At 35.4% G+C, this 9,637-nt stretch overlaps 1 protein-coding gene across 1 annotated transcript in view; it reads left to right on the plus strand.

The window, feature by feature from the left end:
- LOC107608917 (ATP-dependent zinc metalloprotease FTSH 12, chloroplastic) overlaps window positions 1-9,637 on the plus strand; it is a 16,476-nt gene that overhangs the window by 2,160 nt on the left and 4,679 nt on the right. Inside the window, exons 2-13 of the mRNA XM_016310704.2 lie at window positions 11-195; window positions 1,809-2,035; window positions 2,440-2,714; window positions 3,196-3,273; window positions 3,391-3,633; window positions 4,151-4,291; window positions 4,391-4,558; window positions 5,134-5,246; window positions 6,825-7,041; window positions 7,115-7,186; window positions 7,741-7,860; window positions 7,943-8,059. Of these exons, the coding sequence (XP_016166190.1) occupies window positions 11-195; window positions 1,809-2,035; window positions 2,440-2,714; window positions 3,196-3,273; window positions 3,391-3,633; window positions 4,151-4,291; window positions 4,391-4,558; window positions 5,134-5,246; window positions 6,825-7,041; window positions 7,115-7,186; window positions 7,741-7,860; window positions 7,943-8,059 (1,956 nt within the window). The remainder of the gene's footprint in view (window positions 1-10; window positions 196-1,808; window positions 2,036-2,439; window positions 2,715-3,195; window positions 3,274-3,390; window positions 3,634-4,150; window positions 4,292-4,390; window positions 4,559-5,133; window positions 5,247-6,824; window positions 7,042-7,114; window positions 7,187-7,740; window positions 7,861-7,942; window positions 8,060-9,637) is intronic.

The following is a 9,637-nucleotide window of genomic DNA, read 5'->3' on the forward strand; positions in this document are numbered from 1 at the left end:
CTCGTACTAGAATGTCAACAGTTGGGACCCTAAGCGAGTTGGTGTACTAGCTCTTTATATCTTTGTTGTGGCATGTTGTTGTAAAGGAATGTATGTCATAATTCAAGCACCTTACATAAATCGCCAAAGAAAAGAATTGACAGAAGCTTACATGGAAGCATTAATTCCGGAGCCTTCCCCAACCAACATTAGAAGGTTAGTTAATCCTCATTTATATGCTTATGCTAATGGCATATCAAATAGTTATTTTCATAATTAGCACAAATTAAATTGTTGATTTCTCACATGTTTATTTCTTCTGTATGCTTTTTTATTTTTTGATAGTAAAGGAATCCTGCTAAAAGAGAATCTATAAAATGAGGATTATATTATTCAGGTTGTGAAAAATGTGGACTACTTTTAAAATCTGGATAGGAATGTTATGCAGGGAAGGTAGTTGACGAGGGAAGGTTAAATTTAAAGAGGAGTCTCCTACCCAATAGTCCTTGAAAGTTAAAGTGATAGCCATCACTTACCTGTATGGTATAGCTTTGAGAAATGGATTTCCAAGGGAAAGAATAAATAGCATGGGTAGTAGTATTAGCATAATAGCATCTGAACCATTCCTGCCCAAGTTATACTTCTGATTACTCAATGTATAAGATTGCATTTGGATACTATTTCTAAGACAGATCTTTTCTGTCTCTGCTTTTAGGAAGCAGAAAATATAGGAATTCTGTATCCATTTTTTCGTATTTCTATCTTAGATATAGTATCCAAATGCAGCCTAAAGGAAATCAAAAGTTGAAACTAGTGGTTTTGGAGATCAATTCTTTCACACATAGCCATTTCCCGCTCATTCATTGTTTTAATTCCTCATGTACTTTTATCTCTGACAAAATCCGGTGCTCAATAGATAGATGTGGAGGGGTACAAGGAAATCAAATGTTGAAATTGGTGGTTCTGAAGAACAATTCCATGCCAAATCTTCTTTGAGCTACCCACAGCAGCCAGTTTTTCATGAATGTGCCATCTAACATTGTCTAACGAATCTCTAACATCATTTAACTTATCAACTTCCTGCGAGAGTTCATTTAAGTTTTTCCCTTTGTGAAGACTCCATTTGCAGTAAGCATAAAATTTAGAGAACTGTCTCCTCAGGGGGAGTGTTGAGAATAATGTATGGCTATTAGATTTTGTAACGAAACTTGATTTCCAATTGGAAAACAACTGTCTTCCTTTTGCTGGACTAGGTATTTCAATATATAGATGAAATTACAAAAATCATTGGCTGAAATGTAGGTTAATTTCTAGGGATCCTTAGGTTATTTATGTGTAGGCTAATTGCTAGAGATTGCTAAGCTGATTCTAATCTATTTTAGGAAATATAATATATGCAATAACATGTATACATTATATACAGTAATATTTTGCATGTGCTTAATGTATGCTGCTAGCTACCTATACGTCTTAAGAAATGGCATAGTACTAAATAGCATTTTGAATATAAGCACATCTCCCACACATTGTTTGACTTCCTCTTCTCTTTTATCTCCTACAAATTCTACAGTCCAATAGCTGGATGTAGAGGGGAATCCAGGAAAATCTAGAGACGGAAGCATTAAAAGAGAGTTAGATTTTAGTGGTTTGATTATTGGCATGATTTGCTATAAAATAATTTGGCATCATCAAATGGTTGCTGTTGTTAGTGATTAATGCTAATTTATTTTATAGTGAATTGGATACTATAAAGCAATTTCATGATCTCAACCTTGTGCTTTTTTTTTTTTTTCATTTGTGGCATGTTTTTGTTAATGTTTTGTAAGCAGATTTAAGAAGGGCATGTGGAGGAAGTCAATGCCAAAAGGCTTGAAAATGAAGAAGCTTGTTGAACAGCCTGGTGGAACCCTTGTTCATGATACTTCGTATGTTGGAGAGGATGCATGGGAGGATGACCAAGAGGCTTCCAAGGAACATGTAAAACAAGTTATAGAGGATGATGGAAGGTTAACCAAAGAAGAGAAGAATAGACTAGCGGAAGGCTTGGGCATTTTAGGTCTCTTTCACTGTAACCATTTCATTCATCTATTATTTTCTACATTTTGCTATTTGCGAGTTGTTTACACTGAATGCTTGTTACTGGTTTGGAGACGGTGAAGTATGGAATCAATCGCCTTATTAATATGGGAGCCCTTGTGTCTTGTTGAAACTATGGCCAATGGAAAAAACTCTCAAACAATTGTTGAGTGCTTTCCCCAAAAGGTCCACCTATCCAGAATCTTTTTTCTAATAATTTTGTGGAGTTGGGCTTTGCCCATTAAAAATCATACCTTAGTATAATTTCAGTCCTGTACCTTCATTCTGAGAAAGATTCTCTAACCCAGATACACACACACACACATTGCATCACTTCCCTCTTTTTTATTCTATTAATTAATATGTTTACATTCTGCTAAGCAGGCGAAGTTAAATCTGCGGGCACATGGCGTGAGAGACTTCATAAATGGAGGGAAGTCCTTAGCAACGAGCGTCTTGTTGAGCAATCGGATTCCTTAAATAGTAGATATGTAGTCGAATTTGACATGAAAGAGGTTGAAGCTAATCTTCGCAAGGATGTGGCGGAAAAGGCAACATCCACACATGGAGCTAGGGCCTTGTGGATAGCTAAGAGGTGGTGGCGCTATCGTCCTAAACTTCCTTACAATTACTTTCTTGACAAACTTGATAGTTCAGAGGTTCGTATTCATAGATTAACTTTTTAAGTAGTATGTATGTTCTTAACTATAAGTTGATTTTTCATTTGAGACGTTTTGTGGAATATATAAACTGAGAGAGGCATAATTGTAGCAATACAATATACACAAGATTTTCAAAACTAAAGAGTGAAAAATCAGAATCCACTCTCTACAGGTATACATACTATTTATTTGAAAGACTACTACTAGCTAGCTTAAGCTGTTCCTTGTTCACTATCTTAAGAGTTAAATACATAAACTTGAACATTATAGATTCTAGTTCCAGCATTACAGTAAATTTCAACAGGGGATTTCTTGTTACCCGACCGTTTTGTATGATATCTCTTATTCATAATAATATTCCTCTTTATTTGAAAAAATAAAAATGTTGCTTTACCATGTCCATGCCAAGTTAAATTTTACACACATCGATTCTCTGAGAAGATTGATGGCAGTTGCTGAGTTACATTCTTTTGAACAGGTAGCAGCTGTTGTTTTCACTGAAGATTTGAAAAGATTGTATGTGACGATGAAAGAAGGTTTTCCAATGGAATTTATCGTAAGTTGCATCAAAATTGCTATTGTTGGTCAGAAATCTGAAATCTCTCTCTCCAAGGTTTTCCATCTGTTGTCCCTTTGGGGAAAATGATTGATTAATAAAGTTCTTATTTGGTAGGTTGATATCCCTCTTGATCCTTATCTGTTTGACATTATTACAAGTTCTGGAGTTGAAGTAGATCTGCTTCAGAAGCGACAAATCCACTATTTTATGAAGGTTCTGATTGCTTTAGTACCCGGAATACTGATTCTCTGGCTTATAAGGGAGTCTGTGATGCTTTTGCACATTACTTCCCATCGTTTTCTTTACAAAAAGTATAATCAACTCTTTGATATGGCATATGCTGAAAACTTCATTCTGGTAAGCTTTTAATATCTGATAAGCTGTTGGAAGTGATTTAGTTTATTTTTGTGCATAAAATGTCTTGTATGGTTGTTCTATTTAGCATGAAATATTTTTGTATATAGTATCCTGATATGTCAGATATATAGCACGTAAGAATATAACACATGGAGGAATGTATTTAGCATGTGATTAGTAATCATAGGAAAAGATGGAGGTTTAGTGGTTGGAATTATACTGGTCATAGGAAACAATCTGTGTCACTACTTTTTCCCTTGAAAATGTAAAGGCGTATTTATCCCTGTCAACGCTATATATCGCTAAAGTTATTTGGTCAAATGCCATGTTCTTAGCAACAACCAAAAGCCCATATTGTAAAGATATATTTAGATGTTAAGTCTCCATCAGAATAATGAATTGATGGATACATGTTTATATTTATAGTGATTTCCTTTTTCTTTCTTTCTTTCTTTCTCATGTCATTTGACTTCTTTCTTCTGATTTCTATTTATGTGAAAGTTCTATTGTTTGTCAGCCTGTTGGAGAAGTTGGTGAAACAAAATCTATGTACAAGGAAGTTGTGTTGGGAGGTGATGTTTGGGATCTTCTTGATGAGTTGATGATCTATATGGGAAATCCTATGCAGTTCTACGAAAGAGGCGTGCAGTTTGTGCGGGTAAGACATTTGATATCTGCACAGCCAATTAATCCCTCAAATGCTATTATGTTGTGACATGATATTATGTAAGTTGTTTGACGAGAAAGCATATTTCAGGGTGTTCTACTCTCTGGACCCCCAGGAACAGGGAAAACACTTTTTGCCAGGACACTCGCAAAGGAAAGTGGATTGCCTTTTGTTTTTGCTTCAGGTGCTGAGTTCACAGATAGTGAAAAAAGTGGAGCAGCTAGAATCAATGAAATGTTTACCATTGCTAGGAGAAATGTAAGCCAATAAGCATTTTCTAGCTCTAATATCAAATGCATTTTAAATAATCTTGAATGAAGATGTCAGTTAAAGTTTTGTTACATAGAATTGGATATATAGTCTTGTAATCCTATTTGATCAAATTTTCCTGTTTGTTTGATAAATTGAAATTCATATATTAGAAGTTTAGAACATCAATATTATTCATTGAGATCTTGATCAATGTGATCCCGACTCCTGAAGGCCTGAACCCTACAAAGATTAGAGGTTACTGTAGAGTCCTCCCCAAGACTGAATCACAAACCCCCCATTTTCCTTCCTCCTATTATGCAGCTTACTAGTAACTAACTAGTGCAGTCTCAACAGATAATTTTTCCCAGGAGGTGAGGGCTTGTTAAGCCTTGCAAAACTGCCAAAAAGAAACTTTCTTCAGCAGTATTTACAACCTTGGCTTGTGGCCCTCAACCCTAACTCTCTTAGATAAACTCTCCTAATAAATCTTCTATTTTGCTGCACAAGTTTACTTCAGTTGATGTTGTTTATCATTTATAGCTTGGACAAGGTAGTTTACAATTACTTTTCATTTTCTACAGGCACCTTGTTTTATATTTGTGGATGAAATAGATGCCATTGCCGGTAGACATGCTAGGAATGATCCACGTAGAAGGGCAACTTTTGAAGCTCTCATTGCACAGCTTGATGGGGAGTAAGTTATTACTTTGAAATAGGAAACTATATATCATTTGAAGTTTTTATATCATCATAATTTATATTTGTTGAGATTATGGATCTTAGGTAGGAAGTGAAAGAATAGGCAAGATAGATATATATGTTAGATATGAAGCCACTCGTGTACTTTTACCCCAAAAGTTAAGCTTTTAGGAGATGACTCATTACATAGTATTGGAGTTTTTATTGTCTAATGATCTAGAGTTGATTCTGGTTGTAATAAAATAAGTTTCAGCACAAGATAGGTGGCCTTGTGCAATCTCTTTGCTCCAAGCTCAAAATGCTCGAAGTGAGGAGGGGTGTTAGAAATGAAGTTATTCATGTATCTGTAGCCACAACTTAAACTTATAGGAGAGATTGCTTTCAACGTTATTATTAGAATTTGATATATTATGATGATGACGATGATAGAAGATAAAGATGATATTTATTTATAATAGTACAAAAGCGCTAATCCTAATTAAACAAAGAAACTAATAAAAGGAAATATGGAATTGATTCTTAAAAAATTGTATAATTCTTTTTAAACTTTAAGGGGCAGAATTTTTTTTTCTTCTCACATACTTGTTCTTGCTTGTTTCAAATAAATCCCATTGAGTCAGAAATTTGTCTTCTCTATTTCTCAAGTGGTAGCTCTTGGGGTTTGGGCTACAATGAAGCATATCTTCATTTAAAGATTTTGATGCTTGTTGTTGTGTTCGTAGTCTTATTTATTTTTGCATTTTATTTCATGGAACTTAGAATTTGGTATATTTTAGCTATGGTTAACTACCAATTTTGAGGTTCGAAAGATTCAGTCGCTGACAAAAAAGGTCCCTGAAAGATGTTATCGACAAAACAGACGCTGAATGATTTGAAAATACGACAAAAAGAACCAATAAATATTATAATTTTTGTAAGTAATAAAAAAACTTTCATATTTAGCAAACGGCTTATCCATTAGCTCTAAATTTTTGTGGCAACAATTGAATAAATATTTAGAAGGTGCACAAAAAAATTCAGAGCAAAATTTGATCTCTAGATTTTTCTTTTTATTTTTAAAAAAAAAAATATGATCATTCACAATAATTTTTTTTTTTTAAAATTCACTCGTATTCAAAAAATATAGTCATTCACACTAAAAAATTTTAAAAAAATTCGCTGACAAAAAATTACCAAATTTTAAGGATAAAAAGATCTTATTTTTCTAATAATGATTGCAAAATTTTGCATCAAAATTTGATTTCTAAAGTCGTTTTTTAAAATATATATTTAATATCTAATTCTTTTTGTCGTGTTTTTAAATCTTTCGGGGGCTTATTTGTCCTTAATGTCTTTTAGGGTTCATTTTGTCACCGATGCAAACTTTCAGGTACCATTTTGGTAGCTTACTCTTTTAGCTAAGTTACGTCTCATAGTGATCACCATCGAAGTCTTCCTTATTTCAGTTATTTATTGAACTTCACTATTGTCATTGCAGTAGAGCTACATAAGTTAGGAATCTCTTTTTATTTTGATTTCATTACATTGTCAGTGTCATTGATTTTTTATTTTTATATTTTTTTCATTACAATAGGAAGGAGAAAACCGGTGTTGACCGTTTATCCTTAAGGCAAGCTGTCATATTCATATGTGCCACAAATAGACCAGATGAATTAGATCTTGAATTTGTTCGTCCTGGGCGTATTGATCGTCGTCTGTACATTGGTTTGCCTGATGCCAAGCAAAGAGTCCAAATTTTTGGTGTGCATAGTTCTGGAAAGCAACTTGCAGAGGATGTTGATTTTGAAAAGGTATATTGCTTATCTATTCAAATTCACTTCTCTCTTTTCCATTGAACTCATACATTGATTTCTACATCAACAGCTTGTTTTCCGAACTGTTGGATTCTCGGGAGCAGATATAAGAAACCTTGTCAATGAAGCAGCAATAATGATGGTGGGTTTCTGCTGCATTTGATTTTATTCTTTGTTGTGCTACTAACTTCCAGATTTAGACCTGCTGTATGCAACATCATGGTGCTGTCTTCAGTGTGACTTTAATATGTCTGTAGTGGAAGGGAATGTGATTATCACGGTTAAGAACTATATAGGTTTTGGGTAAGGGGAGTTAAAGTACAAATGATAGAGTTGATGCATTACAAAACATTTAAGGGCTGCAGCATCTATTTGTTTTTTAATCTGAGAAGGCTCGAAGTGAGCTGGAGCATAGTCCAATCTTCTCATTCAGTTTATGAGAATTGACAATCATGTATTTTTCATTTATAGTAGGAAACTGTTATAGAGAAACAAAGCCTTAACCTAGTGTTTTTGAGTGCTAGTAGTAGTTATGAAAGCCCAGTCCCATGAATAGCCATAATCAAATCCTTGCATAGCTTCTGACCATCTTGTATGCAGTTTACATGGTAAATTCCCCTTGCTGCCCTTCCCTCTGTTACTGTATTAGTAATCCAGGATAAGATGCAAAATTAAAGCTTCTATTATTGGCTACAGGTGAGGAAAGGGCATTCAAAAATTTCCCAGCAGGACATTGTTGATGTATTAGATAAACAACTTCTTGAGGGCATGGGTGTGCTTCTCACTGAGGAAGAGCAACAGAAATGTGAAGAAAGTGTACGTGTATTACCATTAGTTCTTCTCATCTGAATTGGTGATAGTGAAACATCTTATAGTTGAACTCATTACTGTAATTTAGGTATCTGTTGAAAAGAAGAGACTACTTGCTGTTCATGAAGCTGGTCATGTTGTGTTAGCTCACTTATTTCCTCGGTTTGACTGGCATGCATTTTCGCAGCTCCTGCCTGGTGGTAAGGTATGCTATCTTGTTACAGCAATATGCAAAATGATCATATTGGACTTTTGCCATTCCTTTTGCCTTTGCTCATCATCTCTCCCTATCAAAAAACTTTAATTGTCAGATATAAAATGAGTTGTTTAATATGTTTAAACCTCCTGCCTACACCAGAGCCCTTTAGGCTTGAAGCAAGGAGAATGCACAAGCTCATGTACCTTGTGTTCGAATATAACACTTGAAATATACGAATGGAGTGAGACAAGGATTGTGTTTTGGATGAATTCCCTTGAGAGAATTATCTCCCAGCGTCAATATATATATATACGGATGCTCCTTCTCGTTCTCATTCACATGACCAATCTATAAAGCAGTCAAATAACAAGTCAGAGGCCAGTTTGGTGAAACCAACTCGGCCTTCTAATCCATTTTTGAAGTCTTCTGTTAAGTAGAGAAATTCATCTTTTACTTTAATGAATGATAAACAATGAAGAGGGTTCAGGTAGTTTATGGTTGACAAAGTTATTACAAAAGCATAAAGTGGCAGAGAAGATTTAAGATCCTGTGTACATTACGCTGAAATCTTATTGTAATTATTGTTTGAATTCATAATTCTTTAGGACTCTTAGATTGCATGCATAGCCTCGTTCAGCACCTGGAATATAGTTACATACATATTCAAGTTGAAAGCATTTATATCCTCTTTTTCTTTTTTTGAAACTAGGGTGTTCAGTAGATTTGCCCGGTGGCAGTGGAACAAGATCCCAAGTACCAGTAGAATGTAAGGCAGACATCTCCTCAATCATAGCCTGGCGCCACCCTGGATGTGAAAGAGCTTCTGCTGTTGTTTTGGGTATAGAAACAGAAGACAAAGAGGAGGTAAAAGCATAGTGCGAAGATGATAAACGATGGTAACTGAGAAAATTATAAATAGGATTAGGATTACGGGTGGAACGAGTACCTTGTCTGAGAGCAATAGGAGGACTACTGCTAACTCCCGAAGAAGGATCCAAGGACGGTTCAGATCAGTTCCTTGAAGCTGTAAACTACACAGCTTCTTAGCAACATGGTAAAGTCTTGCAATGTCATTAGTGTATAAAGCTTTAGCACGATCCCACACCTTTTTACAAGTTTTGTAAGCCCGAAACATAGTCAGCTTTGGTGGATCAATGGTCTGCCACATAAGGTTACATAGCTGGGCATCAATCTTCTTCCAAGTGGTTTTGTCAGCGGCGCGAACATCATCAACAGATTTAGTAAGGTGGTCTTCATAGCCTTGGCCCATGAACCAAAGTTCTACAGAATCAGCCCAAGAAAGGTAATTTTTGGCACCCATCAATTTTTCAGAGGTCATTGTAGCGGTTCCAGAAACGACAGTTGTTAGAACAGCCGGTTTACCACCATTGGAGTTGGTGTCGGGGATTACCTCAGAAGACATGATGGCAGACACTCAGAAACGGCCGGAAAAAGCCTGGGCAGCGGAGAAATTTTGGGGACAGGCCGAAAAAAACAATTTCTGACGAAGAGACACAGCTGATAGTGTCAGCTGGTGGGAAAAGGGAACACGGCTGAGAGATTGCAGCCGGAAAAGAAGAAAAA

This window comes from Arachis ipaensis, chromosome B07 (assembly GCF_000816755.2).
Source record: "Arachis ipaensis cultivar K30076 chromosome B07, Araip1.1, whole genome shotgun sequence".
Classification (NCBI taxonomy): domain Eukaryota; kingdom Viridiplantae; phylum Streptophyta; class Magnoliopsida; order Fabales; family Fabaceae; genus Arachis; species Arachis ipaensis.